The sequence below is a fragment of the Humulus lupulus genome, chromosome 6 (genome assembly GCF_963169125.1).
Source record: "Humulus lupulus chromosome 6, drHumLupu1.1, whole genome shotgun sequence".
NCBI lineage: Eukaryota > Viridiplantae > Streptophyta > Magnoliopsida > Rosales > Cannabaceae > Humulus > Humulus lupulus.
In genome coordinates, this window is record NC_084798.1 from 223,462,515 (window position 1) to 223,485,324 (window position 22,810).

Genomic DNA, 22,810 nt, shown 5'->3' on the forward strand with positions numbered 1-22,810 from the left:
GTTGTCGGTACAGCCGCGTCGGTAAAACAAAACGTCTACCGACGACATTCAAAATGTTCTCGGTATACGTTTTACCGAGGATAATGTCCTCGGTAGAAAGTGACAAATGTCCTCGGTACAACAAACCTCAATTTCTCATCGTACTGGTATATACCGACATCTTGGTGGTATATACCGAGGACAATGTCCTCGGTATAGACTTGTCCCCAATTTTTTTTTATATTTGTTATTCCCTTATTTATTTATTTATTTTGAATTAAATATAAGAAAATAGAATAAAATTAAAACACTTATATTAAAGATATAAAAAAAAACATAAGAGTGTATTCGTTGAATTAAAATAAAGACTTGTCTTAAACATGATAATGTAATAGTCAATTGTAATAAAATTCATACATAAGTCCTACTGAGTCGGTGCTCCAACATCAGGATCATCGGGTGGTGGTGGTGGGGCAGATTGAGATCCCGGGGTGATACAATGAGTCCGGACATGCTCCTCTAACTGTCGAAGACGCTCTCTCATCTCAGACAACTCTTCATCTCTAGTTTGTGAAGGACGAAAAATCAAATGGAGTTCGGTCCCTTATGTTAAGGATACGTCCATATCCTTTCTGGTGGCCCCGTCGTTTTCCGAAGACATTTTGTACCAAAGATATGTCTTCATCTTCAGGCGCACTCGAAACTGGTGTGGAACTCTCAGTATCAGTTGCCTGTGTCTGCTGTGTGTCGCGGTATGCACGCAATTCCTCCTGTGATACAATGTATAATGTAATTAAAATTTTGAAACAATTAAAAATTTGAAAAATGTTTAAAAAAACTTAACGTACCCAAGTATTTTTTGCTGTCTCTGTCACCCACCCTGTGCCTGATTTATGGTGAGTATCCATCCAGCTATCCGGGATGGACTCAAGTTGCCCAGTCTCTAAATTGCGCTGTCACGTACATATATTTTTATAAAATTAATAATTAAACGTAAATAAGAAAAATAAACTAAAAAATAATTAATTAACTAACCTTTTTATAGCGTAAGGCTGGGATTGACTGAGAACCTCCATAGCTAAGCTCTTTCAATTTCTTTCTATTTTCCTTGTTGACCACAGAACGTTTCTGCAAAAAGTTATCGTTAGTAATATATTTAATTAAGATAGTTAAGTTTAGCAAGAAATTAATACCGTAATTTCTGGGCGACGGAAAAAATCAATTGCTTTTTGCCACTGCGTATCCGTGCAACCACCATAACGATTTTGTGGCCCATTAATCGTTAAGTGCTCTTTAATATCGTACTTCCAGTCAGAATACTTTTTAGCACACGAAGTATCAATGCCTCTCAAGATCCCAGGCATATGCCCTTCTCCATATCTAGTACGCCCAATATCAAACAAATCATCCTAATTTACAAACATTTATTAGTAAATATCATATATAACATAAAATGAGAATTAACATAAAAATACATAAACTACTTACTTCCAAATGTGCAAGTATTCTTTCTTTCGAGGCATTTGGTACTTTTGACCATTGAGGACAGTCCGGATCTGTGTACTGTCGAACAAGTAATCCGAGCTCTCTTGAGAAATTTGAGCTATACTCTCCGATCTCTTTATATGTTCTCCCCCGCACATCCCACTCGAGAGGGAGAGGACGCCCCAACTGTTCCCTCTTTTCCCGCGTGTTCAATCCCTTATGGCGTCCACGTTTACTTGGAGGCGCTATTGTATGCAAATTCAATATTTTAAAATTAATATGGATTAATTGTTAAATTTTAAGGAGTATATCAATGTGTAAAATATTACCTCGTTCACAATCAGCTGGGATATCTGCCGGTCCACGTGGAGGATCGCATCCTCCACCATCACCCCCGTGAGATTGAGCAATAACATCAGCCATATCTGTCAAATTAATCGATATTAAAATTACATTTATCAGTTAAAAATGACAATATAAAATTATTTATTGTTAAAAATAATTACTTCAACATATTATAAAATTACCACTTAATTATCACTATAATAATCTTCACTATCATCATCGGTTTCTATGTGTTCATCTTCCTCTTCATCATCTTCATATTCAACCTCCTCCTCCTCCTCCTCCACTTCCTCTTCCTCCTCCTCCTCCACTTCCTCTTCCTCCTCCCTCTCCTCCTCAATTGCAACATTATCTATCTCAACAAATTGTAATGGAGCCCCCGTACGTTCAAAGCTGATTTGTGGCAACGGTCCAAGATCAACGAATAATTGGAAATTAGAGGAACTAGTGTCGTGCATAACATCTACTTCTACATCCTCCGCTTGTTCTTCAACTAGTGGGATGTCCCACACATTTCTGTGATGCACTTCTTGGACGACTTTCCAATGAGATTTATTTTTAAGGTCTTCAATGTAGAAAACTTGGTTAGCCTGAGTTGCTAAGATAAATTTATCATCTTTGAAGGCCTCCGAACTGGTTTTGATACTCGTTATGTTTTGCTCAAACTTTAATCCTGAAGACCGATTAGTGTCAAACCATTTGCACTTAAATAATACAACAGAACAACCAGAAAGATAAGACATCACTAAAACTTCTTCCAACTGGCCGTAATAAGTACTATTTTCGACACCCGCTACAGAGACTCCACTATTTTGAGTTTTGCGATTCTTGTCCCTGTCATAACACAAAAATCTTACTCCATTTACAACACACCCAGGGTACGACGCAACACGAGTTGAAGAACCGTTTGCTAAAGAGATTAATTCTTCATCTACTTCCAAGGATCCTGTTTGTCGAAGATGATAAATCTTATTATAAAACCAATTAGGAAATTCCTCTCTATGTAATTGGTCTAGGTTTTCAACACCTCTAGTCTGTAAAATTTCCCTATGCTCTCTGCAAAAAACAAAAACAACTAATTTAAGAGCTACTAATAAGAGTTATAATAAACATGCAATGAAATGATGAACTACTTTAATTACTTACCGAAGATATGGCAAGATCTCATTGCAGTTGTTTAGAATATACCAATCTGCTATTTTCTTCACTTCATCTTCCAAAATTGTCAATGATTTCTTACCAATTGGACGACCCTGAGATCGAAAGACCGACATCTTTTTAAGTGATGGACCAACATCTACATTTCGGTCTGGACGATTGAACTTTGTCTCAACACCTTTCAAGTACATGGAGCAAAATGTTAATGCCTCATCAACCACATATCCTTCTGCTATTGAGCCCTCTGGACGTGCTTTGTTACGGACATAATTCTTCAATTTTTTCATATACCTTTCAAAAGGATACATCCACCTCATGTGAACCGGTCCTCCAAGTATTGCTTCTTCCGGTAAATGTATTAGTAGATGGACCATGGTATCGAAAAAAGCAGGTGGGAAAATATTCTCTAACTTGCAAACAATCTCAACAATTGAAGTTTGGACTTTTTCTAAATCTGAGACTTTTAGAGTTCTCGCACAAATGAGCTTGAAGAAAGTGCATAACTCAATAATAGTTGTACTCATTGATTTCTCTAGGAATGCATGCACACCAACTGGCAAAAGGCGTTGCATAATGATGTGACAATCATGCAATTTCAAACCAGTTATCTTATTGTCATTGTCAATCACATTTTTCCTTAGGTTAGATCCAAAACCATCTGGAAACTTCACTGATTTAAGAAATCGACAAAACTTTTGGCGATCTTCAACAGTGAAAGTGAATTTGGCCGCAGGCTTTTGTATCCGACCATTCAACTTCCTCAGCTGTAACTCTGGTCTCATCTTCATCTTCTCCAAGTCTACTCTGGCACTAACTGTGTCTTTGGTCTTATTCTCCAGCCCAACTATTGTGCCTACTAAACTGTCACACACATTTTTCTCAACATGCATAACATCTAGATTGTGTCGCAACATTATGTTGGCCCAATATGGGAGCTCAAAAAATATACTTTTTTTCCGCCAACCAACTTGCTCTTTTGTACGCTTTCTTTTTTGGCCGCCATAACTGACATGCTTACCAGGAAGAGAATCAGGTATAAAACTCATTTGTGTGAACATTTCTTGCATGGTTAATGGCTGTGGTGGTAATCTCTTTTCAACGACACCATATGTCTTCTTGTCCCTTCTAATGACATTTCTTGCAAATGTTGGATTATTTCGGTCAAAGTCCTTCCAAGCTTTCCCATCAGCAGGATGACGCAATACACCATCTTCTTTTATACGTTGCTCGTGATGCCATCTCATATGTTGAGCAATGTGCCTCGATGCATATTTTCGCATTAACCTAGGGGTTAAAGGAAAATAACGCATCACTTTATGAGGCACTTTCTTTCCCTTGGTGTTCTTGTCCACCCATCGATCCTCTCCACAAACAGGACATTTGCTTTTTCCAGCATGTTCTTTCCAAAACAGTGCGCAATCATGCTTGCAGACATGGATTGACTCGTAGCCCAATCCAAGTTTCCGCAACAACCTTTTCGCTGCATAGTGCGATTTTGGAAGCTTATTTGGGGCTGGAAATGCATCATGTAACAACTCCAGCATTCCATCAAATATTTTGTTGGGAATTTTTCCCAACACTTTGAAATGCATTAACTTCACTAGGAAATTCAATGAAGTGTAATTTTGACACCCGGGGAATAATGGAGCCTCGATCTCAGCAAACAAATCGTTATAATGTTGCCCACTCCTGTAGTCAGTTGTAGGTATCTCTTGACCGCGCTCATTCTCCGCTTGTTCGTCATTGTCATTTTGCATAAGATCAGTGAGAACATCCATCATCTCATCTTCATCATTTTGATCTATCCGAGCTCTCATTGGTATTATTTCATCCTCTCCATGCCAATGCCAATTGGTATATTTCCGTAGAAAACCATTTACAAAAAGATGATTTTCTAATACATCAATCGTCTGAAATTCAACGTTGACACACCTCCTACACGGACATTTCACCAATCCCCTTGAGTCAACGCACTGCCGGGCTCTCTGGAGAAAATCCATCACACCAGCCTCATACTCATCGGATAATCGATCTGTCAAATTAATCCAACTCTTGTCGATCGACATTGTATGAATGTAGCACTGCACGGAACACTAATCATCAAACTTACAATCAATTTGTGTGTGTCCTAATTCAGAGAGAGGCAAATGTAAGAGTCTTCAATGACTCACCCTCTCTAAACGGGTCTAAGGCTTCTTGTGATGAACACTAAAAAAATATAATATTATCACTATGTGATAATAATACTATTATATCTTTGGTAATAATTTCTTATTACCAAAGAAAAAAGCAAATATAATTAAATATGTTTTTTTAATGTCTTATGCTTTTTGAAGTTAATTATGTTGTTTTATGATATCTAACTATAATATATTTCAGTGTAAATATTATTAAACTTATTTAAATTTGACATATTAATTTAGTATTTATTAAATTACATATTTTACTTATGCTTTATTGAATAGTTTGATTAATTTAAACAAAATTTCTAAAATTTGTTTAAAATTTATTTAACTACTTTAGGATTAATTTTTATTTTTATTAAAATTTAGTTGCATAATGTTAATGTTAATTTTTTTTATTCTTAATTTTAAAATATATTATTTATATAAAAAACATAAATTATTCAAAAATTGAAAAAAAAATATTAAAAAAAATACAGAAAAATTAAAAACAACTAACAAATAATATTAAAAACATATTTTTTTAATTTTAATTTTAATAATGATTAAAACTAACAAATATTAAATTTAATTTTTTTAATTTTAATTTTAATTTTAATAATGGTTTTCAAATAATATATTTGTTAATTTTATTTAATCAGAACTAACACATATTATTTTTTTACATATTAATTTAGTATTTATTAAATTACATATTTTACTTATGCTTTATTGAATAGTTTGATTAATTTAAAAAAAAATTCTAAGATTTGTTTAAAATTTATTTAACTACTTTAGGATTTAATTATTACTTAAATTATTTAATTAATGTTTATTTTTATTAAAATTTAGTTGCATAATGTTAATGTTAATTTTTTTAATCTTAATTTTAAAATAAATTATTTTACTTATCAATTCACTATTTATTAAATTAGAAATTTTATTGAGTACTTCTACTAATATTCACAATATCTCTAAATTTTACAATTCTATAAAAAATTCGGCAGCATAACGACTATATTTTCATCTATCCCAAAATTTAAAATCCTGCAAATAACACATAAAAAATATCCAGACCCAGATCATGCAGAGAGCATTACAAATTCATTTTAAATGACTATATAATTTATAATTATTAGTCTAAATTTTATTAATTATTCAATTTTCTAACCAAAATATTAAAATTCTACTAAAAATTAACAACAACAAATTAATCATCAATATTCATAAAATCTGAATTTTTACTACTAACATAAGCAAAAAAATTAAAATTGACAACAACAACATACTAACATTACCACCAAAATTTTCAAATTAACACTCAAATATTTAATATGTTTACTAATATGTTTAATACACATAAAATTCACCAAACACAACATAGAATTTATTTAAAAAAAATACTAATTAATCATTTAACAATTTTCTAATTCCTAATATCATTTTTACTAATACTTATTTTGAAAACCTAAAAATAAATACATTCTATCTAATATAATTATTTCAGATTTTTATTAAAATTAATATTATATTATTTATATAAAAAAACATAAATTATTCAAAAATTGAAAAAAAAATTAAAAAAATACAGAAAAATTAAAAAAAACTTACCAATGCCTTCAATATCTTGCTAGCAATCCCTATAGTCCAACAAAAACCGAATACCCAACCTTCAAACAAAAATTAGAAAATATCATTATACAATTTCATAAATATATATATATATAAAATGAATAAATAAACCATACCTTCAACAAATACACAGAAATTCCTTCACCCTTGGCAATTTTGGGGCTTAAAACCGAGCTTTTATGGAGGAAAACGACTATAATCGGCGGAGGGAGGCGGAGGTTTCGGAGAAAACCCAGAGAAACCAGAGAGGAAGGAGAAGGGGCTTCGCGGCTGAGTGTGATATTTATAAACCCTATACCGAGAACATGTTCTCGGTATAGGTCCTCGGTATAGCAACTAAACCTATTCAGAACCGCGAAAATGTCCCGCGCATATGAAATGTCTATACCGAGGACATGTTGTCGGTATAATGTTCTCGGTATTGAACCTCTTTTTTGTAGTGTTTCTTGCCCAATTTGTCGAACTCAATTAATTCATTTAATTTGATTTTAACCAGTTATAAGTTTAATATATTATGTTATCGAAGCAATCACTGTTTGAAAATGTACCTCAAAGTAGTTTTTTACGTAATACGACAACAACTTTCTACTTAAATCATGTTGTACATTTTAATAATCATGTTATTTATTATCTAATTAATTTTTTTTAATATTACATCGTTTCTAAAAAATATCAAATATAACATGCATTGCACGTATTTTATACCTAGTATATATATAAATATATATATTTATATTTATAATTTTCTTTGTGTGTATGTGTGATTATTTATTCATCATAAAATAATATTTTGTAGTTGTTAATTAACGTAAAACATAGTAAAAATGAATAACAATAGTGCATCTAGGAATTCATTCCACCAAAAATAAAAATCAATAATAATATATATTGCAAATATATAATGGAACAAAATTTAAAAATTACATATATATATATATATATATAGAGGGAGCGACTACAACTCATCCTATTTTTTGTAACATCGGTGCATCATTTTTCTATTTCGGCACTTGAATAGTTATAATCCAAAAAAAATTTATATGATGGTGTACATTATAGCTATCTAGAACATCCTAAAAATTTTCAATAAATTATGAATAAATTATAGTACCGAAATAGAGTCTAAACTGTCTGTTGCACGCGTGTCTTTTTTTTTGTGTACGCGTGTAAAATTTGACAGTTTGAACTCTGTTTTCGGCTTCGTAAACTATTCAGAATTTCTTGAAAATTTGCAGGATATTCTAAATACCTACAATGTGCACCGTCATATAAAAAAATTTGGAATTATATCTATCCAAGTGCCGAAAATAGAAAAAAAAAATGCACCAGTGTTGAAAATAATGTAATTATAGTCGTTTCCTATATATATATAAATATATATACAAATTAAATAATAAAATAATGTAATTGGGATAACTATTCTACTATTAGAACTCATCTATCCACCTACTCTTATTTTTACAAAGAATCTGATACTTTACTCGCAACAAATTTTGTGAGTAAATTATATTATATTTTAATTTTTTTTATTAATATTTGAATATCCTAGAAGTGAAAATATCTTTTAAATTTATCAATTCTTAATAAATTATAGCACATTTCCAAAAAAAATAATCACATCTTAACTGCTAGGTACCTACGATTACTAAAAAAGCATAACAAAACGTATTTTTTATGCAAAAGAAAAAAACTTAGGAATTTAACTGTTATTGTGTTAAGAAAATATATATTTTTACCGTCAATATTCATATATTTTAATCAATCATATTTTTAATGAGTAATGATACGTGCACTAAAAATATGTACTTAAATATTATACGTAGTGACGTATCACTGTTTTTAAAATAGTAAATTATAATTTTAATAAATGTTATTAGTTAAGCTAAACTGTTACGTTACTGTGTATAATTTTTAGTGTTTATGTATAAATTTTGTATCAACGTATTATTACTTCTATTTAATATGTTCAAATTAAATAGGTAGGCCATGATTCAAGTACTACTTTATGTTTGAATATCATAGTGTCTGCCGACAAATGCATAAATTTATGAATGACTAGACATCTAATGCAATTAATAAGTAGGGAAAATGTTTGGTTACTGTGGATGTTTCCTCGAATTTTCTTTATATGCTTATTTCTTTTTTATTTTATAAAATTGAATTTCACATTTCTTTGGAATATTATATATTCTCACTAATGTCACATAAATCCCTTATTCACAGAAATAACATTTCCAACTTTCTCATCTCTCTCTCTCTCTCTCTGGTGGAAATAATATCACAAACACTCCCTTCTAGCAAGTACGTATCACAACATATCCTCTTTTATTAATTCATTGGTTTCTTTTTCTTGTTATCTGCCCTCTTCTCAATATATAGTTTTTATTTAGTAATATATTCCTGGGAAAAGTAATATTTCATACATATCTCGACTGTTTAAAAAAAAAAAAGACATCACCTCTTTTAGATAAATTTCTTACTGTGTTTATTTTTTAGATACGAGACGTACGTCAAAGTGATCATTAATAAAGAAGAAAGAAGAAAATGGTAGTAACTACTATGCTGAACTACTACTTGTCTGTTATCATAATTATTGGATCGTTGTTAATGGCAAGATCGTCAACAGTACTAGCTATAGTTGCGAAACCTGGTTGTCCAGAAAAGTGTGGAGATGTAACTATTCCATTCCCTTTCGGAATTGGGTCATCATCATCCAACAATTGTTTTCTTAACAAATGGTTCGAAATCTCCTGCCGCAACTCTACTACGCCTTTCCTCGATCAAACTCAACTACAGGTACTTAACATTTCGTTATATGACAAACGGGTTCAGGTGAGAAGCCCCATCAGTTTCTTCAACTGTGCAAATAAGACAAGCAAAAGATCAGCAAATTTAACAGGAAGCCCCTTCTACTATTCTTTTTACAATCAGTTCATTGCAATAAGTTGTGGTGCTTTTGCCAAGTTGGAAATAAGGAGTGGTAAGGAGGTCTACCAAAATGGGTGCACAAGCAGCAGCTCCACCTGCTCATCATCATTCAGTAGTAGTAATAATATTGATTTTAGTAATTGCGACGATGGCATTAAATGTTGTCGTACTTCTTTCAAAGGTGGTGACAACTTCAAAATCTCCATGGATAATGATTCTAGTACGACTCTTGCAACAAATCATGATAACGAATATTGCAAATATGCGTTCGTGATTGATCCTAACTACAAAACATCCCATGATGATGATCTGGATTATTATGTTCCTGTCCGACTAAGTTGGAACATTAACAGTAAGTATTTCGACATATTTAAAACACATGTTATGCCAACCACATCTAGCAGCTTCGAATGCGACAACTATGATGGTGTTGCTTTAAATTCCTCTCTAGATCGGATATCCAGCTGTGTCTGCCATCATGGATTTCGAGGGAGTGCGTACATTCAGGACGGGTGTCAAGGTAAACCAAAATCCACCGCTAATATTATTTAAATTAATTCATATATATATATATATATTCTTGGATGTTTTTGTTAGTTATGTAAATAATTAGTTTTTTTTTAATTTATGTTTTGCTTTGCATATGCTCCATTCTCTTTAATTCTAAAATTAAATAAGTTGTTACTCTTTATTTTTAAAGATGTTCTAATAAATGTGGAGAAAATATACTTTAACTATTTTTATTTATATAATACACTTGAATACTGACTAACAAATTTTTTTATTCTTTCAATTTTACGGAAAGTTTTACATTTATTACCGTTTTGCCTTTTTTATTCTTCTTTTGTGTTATTTTATAGTTGTCCAGGTTTATGTAGAGTTGTTTTCATGTTGTTTTTTTTAATTGTCTAAGTTTATGTGTAATTGTTTTATTATTGTGTTGATGTCTAATTGATGCTTAGTTTTTTTTTTCAGATATATTTCAATTTTTTTTAAACGTGTTGGTATGCACTGAGTTGACTTCCAATTATTGTTTTTTAGTTGGTTTTGAACGTGTTAATATATAGTAAGTTGATATCTTATCACGTCCCAAGCGGTAGGCCTTAGCAGATTTGTAATATCCATAACTTGGATGGTCAAAGGTCAAACTTTGACCCTCGTTGGAAAATAGTCTTTATAAATTATCATTTAATTTATAATAAATCGTACTATAATTATAAGTTAAAATAATAAAATAACTCCTATAATTATATATAAAAATATTAGTGACAAAAGTATGATCATTTATCATTATAAATAAAACAATAATACTCCTACAGTTATGTAATCACCAAATAGTTAAATTTAATAAGTCATAAACATCCAAAATAATACTTAGCATCCACCATTCCTTATCCCTAACTATTTCATAGATCATTCAGATATACCGATCATTAGATTCGAAGTCGAATACATAAATAATGCTCAAAAGATAAGACAATGACACAAAATAGAAATAGGCTAAGCACATTGGCTCCATCGATAATTCATCTTATCCACAATTGTGTCACTAGGATCCTGGAATGGGAGAGATATAGGGGGTGAGCTTGTAAAGCCCATTAGGAAAGCAACTAATAACATAGGACTCAAACGTGTAAAAAAAACCCCTGCATGGTTAGCTTTTCAAAACAAAACATACATCATCATGTATAAACCAAAATAGAGAGAAACCACAAATAATCATAAGAGCATAGCTACAAGTGCACATCACACTGTCCCCTAGATCCCTAGTTCCCATTACCCACCATAGAAAAACCAACATCCTAAACCGGGTAGCCGGACCTCATAACCACCATAAGGAGGAGACTCATAACATTTCCTGTATACAGATGCTAGGTCTTTACACCTACAGGTGAGTGGACACCTGATCTACCTATGATGATACAGAGACTAGGTCATGAAACAACAACATGCACAAATCATGATTACTATGGATCTCATCGGTATAACCAAATGCAGATAAACATGAAAAGAAAGAAACATATTCCCTTTTTATTTTAGAAAATTGGGCAGCATAACAGCTGCATTTGAATAAAACCCAAAAATCATAACCTGCATAATTAAGTGAACAAAAGAATATATTTGACACTCAGTGCCCTCAGAACAGAACAGAAAACATGCAGATTAAGTTTTCCATTTTTCAAACATTTTATAAATATCAAAATTAGAATATGTTTAATGCAATTCAATACGAGTAAAACAAGTCCAATATTCAAGTTGAGTCCCTAACTCTTAAGAATTTTCAATTCGAGCCCAAAGCGACACTCCCAAGCTTAACGATTATCCTAGAGTGATTTAATTCGATTTATATATCACATTTTTCCTACGTGCATCAAATGAGCAAATGATTATCATTATTGCATTCCTTGTTCAAAATCATGTCAAACGACATATAATATGACCATATTCAAAATTTCAAGTTCCGGAACCTCACCCAAGCGGTGCACTCTAGCGGTTGATAGCGATACCGGAAACGTCGATGAATATATGCATGTCATATATCAAAACGATCCTCTTGAGTAGTACATCATGGATGTACAACTCCTTTGCCCAAATGACCTTTGGTGTCGCCGGAAAATGCTTCCAAAGGGACAGAGATACCCAAAATCTCGCCGGAGAAAAATAACGAGTTGACCAAAATGACTTAGTGGGTGACGTTCCTCCCTTCACGCTGGTTCCAATGGTGCCACCCACTCACTGAACGGAGGTCTGGGTTCACCGGAAAGCGCGGTCAAAGTTTTGACGACGAAACTTTGACTGCTCTGTTCGTGTGCGTCTTAACTGCAATGGCCCTGAGATTTTGCGGATGGGGTTGTCACCGGCCACTGGTGCTTCAGCTCCGACGCGTGGCGGCAAAATGGAACTCCAGCAATGGCTTTGTGGTACCCCGATGTGGGTTGTTGTAGAGACAAAAAGTAGTAGAAGAAGAAGAAGAAGAAGAAGAAGTGCTCGGGAAGAAAAATGAAAAAGAAAGAAAAAGAAAAGACACAAATTGTATATAAAGGTTGTTCATAAATGCAATTAGTTAGGACTTATTATTATAGTTACAGTAATCTTTTTTTTATAATATATATATGATAATAAATAAATAAATAATAAATTTTATATTAACTAAAAAAATTATGTGCTATTTAATTCTCAGATATTAATGAATGCAATGAGGGAACAGTGTTGTGCCCTGGAGGCTCTACTTGCGTGAACACTATCGGGGGCTATCACTGTAGTTATAAACGCAAGGCCATCTTTATAGGTATGTCTTTATATCTAATGCATATATATACATATATATATATATTTATATAAGAATTCTCCTACAGCGGTTTCACTTTAAGCCCTACCGGTGGAGTTCTCAGTGTTCTCGACCCATGAACAGTTTTCGACGTGATTTTTTTTATGACCGTATATATTGTAACTGTTTAGAGCATCCTACAAATTTTTCAGAAAATTCTTAATAGTTTAAAGTACCGAAAACTAGGTTCAAACATGTTGCACACGTGACTAATTTTTTTTATACGCATGGAAAACAACATGTTTGAACCTAGTTTTCGGTATTGTAAATTATTCGAAATTTTCTGAAAATTTGCAGGATGCTCTAAATAGCTACAATATACACGGTCATAAAAAAAAGTCGCGCTAAAAACTGTTCACGGGTCGAGAAACACTGAGAGACCTACTGATAGGGTTTAAAGTGAAGCCACAATAAAAGAATTGTCATATATATATAATTTTCTTTGTGTGTATGTGTGATTATCTATTCATCATAAAATAATATTTTGTAGTGGTTAATTAATGTAAAACATAGTAAAAATACATAACAATAGTGCATCTAGGAATTCATTCCACCAAAAATAAAAATCAATAATAATAAATATATAATGGAACAAAATTTAAACATTACACACATATATATATACTAGATACAAGCAATGTGCAGTTTGCACGCTTGCTTAGTTTTATTTATAGAATTTATTAATTATTTTTATTAAATTTATATTAATATCATATAAATTTTGAAATAAATATTCTATTTTAATTAAATAATTTATTTATTTTTGTCTAAGTTTATGTTTGTTCTAGTTTTTATATTTAGGAGTGACAACAAGAGATTATATTATATGTTTAATGTAATATTAAATATTATACGAAGATTTTAAATTTAATTTTCTTGCTATTTTAAAAAAAATTAATTTGTTGCTAATTCATTGTAGATTATATTATATGCTTAATATGATATTATTCTAACAAGTGAGTTTAAGTTTAATTAAATTTTATTTAAGTTATAAAACATATGATTTTATTACTTTTAAATAATTATCATTATAAAATATCTCAAAAATATCATATTTTAATTTGTTTAATTATTTATTATTTTAAAATAATTATCATTGTATAATATCTTATTTTAATTTGTTTAATTATTTATTATTTTTAAATAATTATCATTATAAAATATCTAAAAAATATCCTAATTTAATTTTTTTTCAATTATTTATTTTATTTTATTTAAATTTAAGTGTTTACAAACTACCGTTAAATATAAGAATATTCTATCAAATATAATAATATTTTGTTAAAGTTAACATTAACAAAATAAAAACTGTTAAAACCAAGAATTTCCTTTATCTACACATTTATTATATAGAAGAGATATACAAATTAAATAATAAAATAATGTAACTGGGATAACTATTCTACTAATAGAACTCATCTATCCACCTACTCTCTCATTTTTACAAAAAATCTTATACTTTTACTCACAACAATTTTTGTGAGTATAAGAGCTTCATTATATTATATTTTAATTTTTTTATTAATATTTGAATTATAGCACATTTCCAAAAGAAATAATTACATCTTAACTGTTAGGTACCTACGATTACCAAAAAAGCGTAGCAGGATGTATTTTTGATGCAAAAGAAAAAAACTTAGGAATTTAACTGTAATCGTGTTGAGAAATTATGTATTTTTACCGCCAATATCCATATATTTTAATTAATCATATTTTTAATAAAAATTTATAAATATATTTTAAATCTATCACAAATTTTAATTAAATAAATTGAGCCTTTTTTGTCACCAAACTACCCTAAAGTTTGAGGTTTGTACGCATCATAGACTCAATCTTTTTTTTCAGCGAGAAAAATACCAGAAATTAGTATAATAGTTGTTCTGTCACTCTTTCTATTGATCTCCGTTAGTTTGCATTGTAATTTAAGAAAAACACAAAAAATTATTTTGCATTGTATTTTGAACAATATTTTTATCAAATGAATAATAGTATATTTCATTATCTAGCCTAGAAACCAAAACAGAAAGAAAAAAAAGCAAATGTTTGATAAATTTCAATTTATATATTATAAAACTTATATCAAAAAATTAAATTTTAGAAGAATAGAAATAAGAATATTAAAAAATCAGTTTAATTTATGCTTATTTAAAATTACTAACTAATTAAGAATAAGTTTTTAAAAAATTCCATATTTCTATAAATGAATGATTATGTTTATTTATTCATACATGATAAACAGGTGTGGGGAGTCCTCTTGGATTATTAGTTCTACTTTTTAGTACATGGATACTATACATATTCATAAAGAAAAGAAAAGAAATTAAACGCAAGAAAGCATTTTTCAAACGAAATGGTGGCCTTTTGTTGGAACAACAGATACACTCAAGTGAAAACAATGTCGAGCAAACGAAGTTGTTCAAGTCAAAAGAGTTAGAGAAGGCAACTGATAATTTCAATATAGACAGAGTTCTTGGGCAAGGAGGCCAAGGCACTGTGTACAAAGGAATGTTGAAAGATGGAAAGATTGTTGCTGTGAAGAAGTCTAAAATAATTGATGAAGCCAAACTCTCTGAATTCATCAATGAAGTTGTCATTCTTACACAAATCAAACATAGAAATGTTGTCAGGCTATTGGGATGTTGTCTGGAGATAGATGTTCCACTTCTAGTTTATGAATTCATCCCAAACGGAACACTTTCTGAGTATATTCATGACAAAAATGCAGAGTTTCCTTTCACATGGAACATGATATTACGAATTGCAACTGAAGTTGCAGGAGCTCTTTCATACTTACACTCAGCAGCTTCTTTTCCAATTTATCATCGAGATGTCAAGTCTACGAACATACTCCTTGATGAAAAATTGAGGGCAAAAGTTGCAGACTTTGGTACATCAAGAATTATCTCCTTAGAGCAAACTCACCTAACCACTTTAGTTTATGGCACATTTGGCTATCTAGATCCAGAATACTTTCAGTCTAGCCAATTCACAGATAAGAGTGATGTTTATAGTTTTGGAGTGGTTCTTGTCGAGCTCTTGACCGGACAAAAAGCAATATCTGCAACAAGGTCAGAGGAGGAAGGAAGAAGTTTGGCAACATATTTCATGATGACAATGGAGGAAAAGAGCAGTAGTTTGTTCGACATTCTTGATGGTCAAGTTCTCAAAGATGCGCCAAAAGAAGAGATCTTAATTGTTGTTGATCTTGCAAAGAGATGCTTACATTTGAATGGAAGGAATCGACCTACCATGAAAATAGTAGCAAAGGAGTTAGAGAGGATTCAAGGCATTGATAATAAAGATTCCAATGGTATTCAACATAATTATGAAGATTTAGCATATGCACAACCTGAAATTGCAGACTACTCTTGGAATGTTTCCACATCATCAATAGGGTTAACTTTTGATAGTGCTGCTACTAGCTTCTCGTTGCATCAAGAATTACCATTGTTGTAAGGGTGAACAAATAGTAATATCCTTTTTGTACGTAGAACTCTTCACTTATTTTTTTCTATCTCGAATTTAGAGATCAATTATACTTTGTGGTTTACTTTATTGGATAATATTGTTAACTTTGGTTTCATCTGATTGTATAAGCATTCAATGCTTGGTACTTTTACTATGTAATATAATATAGTAGTATTCGTGTTTTTGTATGGTTTTGGCCTTTTTATTTTTCCAATTAGTTCTTTTTATACGGATTTTTATTGCCCACTATCTAATAAATATTATCTCCATAAATATTATCCTTACAAGTAGGTGAGAATGATGGTGAACATCATATTCACACAAATATACATTTCAATCTCCTTATCGATACTCGATCTCTTCTGGTACGAAACACAACATTTATTTATTCTTAATATATTTTTTTGTCTAAATATATAATTTATTTATTAAAAGAAAAATCAATGTGGAGTCACTACAACAATTATAGGCATTTGCGGCGTGGGCATTAGCGGCGGGCTCAGTCCGCTGCTATTGGATAGACTATTAGCGGCGAACAAGGGTGTCCGCCGCTAATAATATTTGAGTATTTTAAAAAATATAAAATATCTATTTTATATCTATTAGCGGCGGACATACGATTATTAGCGGCGTATAGTCCGCCGCCAATAGACGTAATAAAAAAGCCTGAGAATTTTTTAATTACTATTAGTGGCGGGTAATTACTATTATTAGCCGCGGACTACGCGCCGCTAATAATATTAGCGGCGGGTAATTACTATTATTAGTCGCGGACTACCCGCCGCTTATATTATTAGCGGCGGGTAATTACTATTATTAGTCGTGGACTACCCGCCGCTAGTAATAATATTAGCCATGGGAACTAATAATAGTGGCGAGACCCGCCGCTAATGCTCTTGAGCAGTTTAAAATTTCATCGCATCCCCTCTTCCTCGCCTCTCTCATTCTCTCTTCTCCGTATGCTCTCTCTAACCAGACGAAACATCACCCACGCCGAGAAACACCGAACCAGTGGAAGCATCACCCACGTCGAGAAACACCGAACCAGACGAAACATCACCCACAGTCGCCGCCTTCGTCGTTTGAAGCGCTGTTAGAAGGGACTCCCGTAAGTTACATTTCATTTTCAATTGCTACATAGTTCCTATTTCTATAATGCCCTTGTTAAAATTAGTGTCATCTGTGCTGCAGAGAGGTTTTCTCTTGTTATTCGTTCTTTATTGACTCAAGAGGGCATCTATTTCACTTTAGAGCCAAACTTCAAGTTTCTCGAGGTAGGAGGTTTCTTGACAGATTTTTCAAATACATTGACTCTAATTATAGTATTCTCTGATATAGGATAATATATTTATTAATTTTTGACTACATCATCTAATTGCGTTGCCTTGTGTTTGGTTGGTATTAGATAAGAGATAAGATTAGAAATGAGGGAATTAGTTGGTCGTTAGTAATAATTATAAATTAGAAATTAATTATTAGCTAGCTTATATTATATACTACAACTATTGGTCCTTGATTGACAACGTACAACTATTTTTAGGTGAATTTATTATTATTCAACAATAAGAATGATTTTTAGCACAACATCAACATTATTGTCGTATTTTTCAGAAGGAAGAAGATATATATAGTGACAATTAAAGCTTCTGAAAGGGAAAACTCACCTATATATATGTTAATAATATGTATCTATCATCAAATTGATTTGTTTGTTCATTTTCCTCTCTTTTTCGTCTTTATTTCTCAGTTAGTAGTTGGGTGTTGCAAAGGAATTTTATTATTATTTTTTATTAAAAAATTTCAATGTTTATATTTTGTAATTTTTAGATTCTAAAATTGAACTTTTATCAATTATGCATTGGTTGGATCTTATAATTTGTTTTTCTCTGTGTTCTGAGAATTGTAAGTAATACAATTTCTAAGAAATCATATTCATTATGTATTACACAGACTTGGGACATTTTGATATTGTTGTATATTTTTTGTTTAAAAAAAATGAGAATATAGAAAACCATTTGATGAATTGTTTTCAATGAACAATAGTTATTTCATTAATGTTTATATATATTGTTGTTTATTTTATGGAATAGATTCTTGTTTTCATATTTTTGTTTCAACATGATGAATTGTGATGCTCTGTTAAGCAACTGAAGTTGTCAAGTTTGTGTAACGTATGTTAATTCGTTTTATTACACATAATAATAATAATAAAAATAATATGTTAATTAAAGAACTGAAGTTGTCAGCAAGTTTGTGTAATATTAATTTTTCTTATGAGCATTTCAGGTTTATCATCCAAAATAATATTTTGGAGAGTCTCTTATTTATCCTTGGTTCAACAATGGATTTTGTTTGGGGGTGATATTGTTGTCATTTTGCAGAAATATATTGCCTTTGGAAGTTGGTTTTGATGAGTTGGACTTTATTGTATGGAGTTATCAACATTTGAATTCATTTTATATATGGACTTTATTATACATGTACGAGACTTTGAATATTTTAGACTTGTAGACTTTTATAAGTGTGAGATTTTAGATAATTTAGACCTGTAATCTTTATGTTGAATATTATGTATATTGTAGACTTTATTATGCCGGCACTAGATTTTGGATGAAGACTTTATTATACCTCTGACTGTTGTAGTTGACCGAAGAGCAGAACAAGTTCCACTTGTACAATTGAGGCATGCCCACCCACTTGCAAAAAGTTGCTATCCAGTTATTCTGTTACAAATTTCTATTTATAATGAGAAATAAATTTTCATTGTAGATACATGTTCTACAAATTATATATATAATTCAAATTTAATTTCAATTTTATCAAAATTTGGTGGACTTTTAAAAAAAAAAATAGACATTCCACCTCGGTTTTTATATATAAACCGAAGTAGAAAATAGACTTTATACTTCAGTTTATACATAAAAACCGAAATGGAAACACATCAATATGGAGGCGCTGCCTCAATATGAACACCTCTAAAACAACTTGTGTTGTTTCTTTGCAGAAAAGTTGTAAATTTAATTGAAAATTTCAGTTTAGGTTTGGTCCTTCTATTTCTCTCACATTCTCAATGCAGTATGTCTAGGCGACCATTTTATTCCTTTTAAATTATCTGCTTGTTTGTTATCCTCGTTTTGGATGAAAACTTTCTACTTAAACATTTCTTATTATGAAACTAAGAACTCCTTATTATGTTATCGGTGCTCTTATTTATAACTATATTATCTTTATATGTGTGTATATATGTATATTAATTTCTCGTTGTTTATTTAGGACTCTCAAAGGGATATATTTTGTTTTAATCAAAATGAAAATTGTAGTTGCATTTTTTTTTTTAAAAAAAATTACTTTTAAGGGCATGCAAAGCGAGTCCTAAAATCTTAATTTAAAGACACTCAACGTGATCTTTTAGGACTTGCATTGCTTGTCCTAAAAAATTACTTAAAGGCACTCAACCCGATTCGTTGCTAGTCCTAAAAACTTTTTTAGGACTCGCAATGCTAGTCCTAAAAAGTCTTTTTTGTAGTAGTGGTGGTTTCGTTCGTGCGAAGTCGACGTGTTTCCGTATCAATATTTTAAACACGTTTTTGCACTTTTCAGGACAATTTGAAATTGATTAAAAACTACTTTGATTGTGTAAAACATGATCCTAACAGATAATTGGAAGGTTCTAGATCTTCTAGATCTTTCTTTTAATTAAATTATTCATCAAAAATACTTAAATCCTTAATAAACATGCTTGTGACAAGTGTCACGCTCTTAATTATTCTATCTAAACCTTAGGTTATAATAAATAATATTCTTAGGATCATATTCATTAATCAAATCTTATGATAAAATTAATATTTTTAAACCATAGGTTAAACTTATAAAATCCATAACTATTTCTACGAGTTTCTAACTAAATCTCGGCTTTGACCAATATCTAGAAAACTAAAATTCTACAGCTACTACTACTGCTACTACTACTACTACTACTACTACTATCTAGCTAAGTAAAATTCTGGGACACTATATACAATATACAAGTTTGATTAAAATAAATTTACAACTCAATTGTTAAAAATACAAATAAATAGAAGGGATGTAGAAGAAGATTACAAACTCAAAGAAAAATAGTACATGTAAATATAAAGAACAAAGAAGAACATGAAGAAAGAAATAAGAACAATAGTTAATAGAAAATAAAGTAAAAATAACAAGAACATTCTAACACTCACACAACCAAAGTATATATTGGTGGGGATCACCAAAGTGTCCAAAAGCTTATATCCCTCTATTCTCTAAGCACTAAGGGACTCTGAAGTTTAGAAATAGCTCTCTCGAATTATCAAACATTTTTGTGTATTTTCCAGCCAAGTCCTTTGTGGATAGAAAATAGTGTGTCATGCAAGTGAGCATTATGCTCCTATTTATAGAGTTTTGAGACATCTTTTGAATTTCAAATTCCACCAACCCCATTGATTGTTACCAATGTTTAATTAGATGTTTATGAAATTAAAATGAAGATTTGGGAGTTACTTGGGATGTTAAAACCATTCAAAATTGGAAAACAGAAATTGGGATTTGGCTGTCAGCACACCTGGCTGCGACCATTGACATTCACGACCGCGACCGCTAGTCCCTGACTCTTAGGCTGTAGTTTGGGATGCCAGTGGCCGCGGCCAGCGTGCTATTTCAGCCTCCCAAATTTTCCACTTTTTCCAAAACGTCTCGAACTATTTCCCACTTAATTTTGTAACCTCCAACACATAATGAGAGTTAGAATCATATCTTCAACAACCATATCACCTTATGGCTTTGTGAAATTCAAACAAAATCTTTAACTCTCAATCTACACATTTTTGGGTAATATTTGGGAATTACAAATTTGTAACTGATTTTGTAACTCCAAATATGTTACACTTGGACACACACATATGTCTAATTTGTAATTCTCAATATTATGTTACAAGGTGTGACAAATCATATTTGTGTGACAAATTACATTTTATCATATTATTTAATCTAACATTATATTATATAAAATAATATAACAATATATACCGTTTTACTCATAACAATAGGTTCTAGTGATATGAGTAAGTAAATAATCACCATTTATGTTAAAAAAAATTGTTTTCTTTTTTATTTAATGACTTTTTTTTTATATTTCTTTTTCGAAAAGATTTATATTTCATTTTCATGCATATCAAAAAGGTGAAAAAAAAATACTATCCCAATAAAGGAAAAAAAATTACATTTAAAACTTTTAAAAGAACCGTAACCAACAAAAACATATATTGATTGAGTTTGGACTTTTTTTAGTCATATACAACAAAAGTAAAAAATTTACTATAATAATATCACATATATTATTTACAAAATTACATACAATACATACCATTTCATTAAGCATAATTATACAAACACAATCCTACCAATTAAGCCACTTTTCAAATTTGTTTTATATAAATATATAACTTCCCATATTTAATATTATATGAATTCAATTAATAAATCAAATAGTAATTATATAATATTCAAATAATTTTAGTATAGATAGAGTTCTTGGACAAGGAGGTCAAGGCACGGAATGTTGGAATGTTGGAAGACGGAAAGATTGTTACGATAAAAAAGTCTAAAATAATTGATGAAGCCAAACTCTTTGAATTCATTAATGAGGTTGTTACTCTTATGCAAATCAATCATAGAAATGTTGTCAAGCTATTGGGATACAAGTCATTGGTAATGTATATATAGCATATGTAGCATGGAATATTTATGATATAGTGAAGAATGCATGTAGTATAGCATTCGAGTGTGATGGTATCTAAAGTTTGAAAAGTAAAACCTTGATTGGTATCTCAAATATGATTTATTTTATTATTTTTGGTGCTTAGAATAAGAGTACTCTAGAGTTAGACGTATATAATTGTGGACTTAGACGTATAACAATATACATTTATGACTAAACAAAAAAGTCCTCTAATAATTATTGCATTCAAAGACTTTTAAGCTGTTGATTATTGCTCGAGTCTTCTTTGCAATCCACATCTCAAATTAAAGGGGTAGGCCATGTCTTCTAATGCATGAATGTTTGGTTCAGTAAAGACTTTTTAGCTGTGAATGTTTCCTCGAGTTTTCTATATATGCTTATTTCTTTTTTATTTTTATTTTTTTCTGCTGAAAAGAACATGCACATACTGATAGGATGTCTTAAAAAAAAAGAAAAAAAAAGAAAAATTGAATTTCACATATCTTTGGAATATTATATATATATTCTCACTAGTGTCACATAAATTCCTTATTCACACAAACAAAATTTCCAACTTGCTCATCTCTC

The 22,810-nt window shown here is 30.7% G+C and overlaps 4 protein-coding genes across 4 annotated transcripts in view; 3 read left to right on the forward strand and 1 right to left on the reverse strand.

The window, feature by feature from the left end:
* The window catches only part of LOC133786233 (wall-associated receptor kinase-like 3), an 80,373-nt gene that overhangs the window by 35,503 nt on the left and 22,060 nt on the right, over positions 1-22,810 (forward strand). The gene's annotated exons all lie outside the window — the stretch shown is intronic.
* On the reverse strand, positions 277-7,182 carry LOC133783564 (uncharacterized). The gene is made up of 8 exons (XM_062223217.1): positions 6,878-7,182; positions 6,741-6,799; positions 1,794-1,889; positions 1,468-1,709; positions 1,173-1,388; positions 1,015-1,107; positions 828-932; positions 277-749 (listed from the first exon to the last, which is right to left on the reverse strand). Exons 3-8 carry the CDS (start codon positions 1,885-1,887, stop codon positions 543-545), a joined length of 957 nt encoding a protein of 318 aa, XP_062079201.1. The 5' UTR covers positions 1,888-1,889; positions 6,741-6,799; positions 6,878-7,182; the 3' UTR covers positions 277-542.
* On the forward strand, positions 8,989-10,306 carry LOC133783565 (wall-associated receptor kinase-like 1). The gene is made up of 2 exons (XM_062223220.1): positions 8,989-9,062; positions 9,258-10,306. Exon 2 carries the CDS (start codon positions 9,306-9,308, stop codon positions 10,239-10,241), a length of 936 nt encoding a protein of 311 aa, XP_062079204.1. The 5' UTR covers positions 8,989-9,062; positions 9,258-9,305; the 3' UTR covers positions 10,242-10,306.
* Positions 12,535-16,669, forward strand: LOC133786231 (wall-associated receptor kinase-like 10). Its single transcript, XM_062225433.1, has 3 exons — positions 12,535-12,610; positions 12,871-12,978; positions 15,257-16,669. The coding sequence occupies exons 1-3, from the start codon at positions 12,535-12,537 to the stop codon at positions 16,471-16,473; spliced, it is 1,401 nt and encodes a 466-aa protein (XP_062081417.1). The 3' UTR covers positions 16,474-16,669.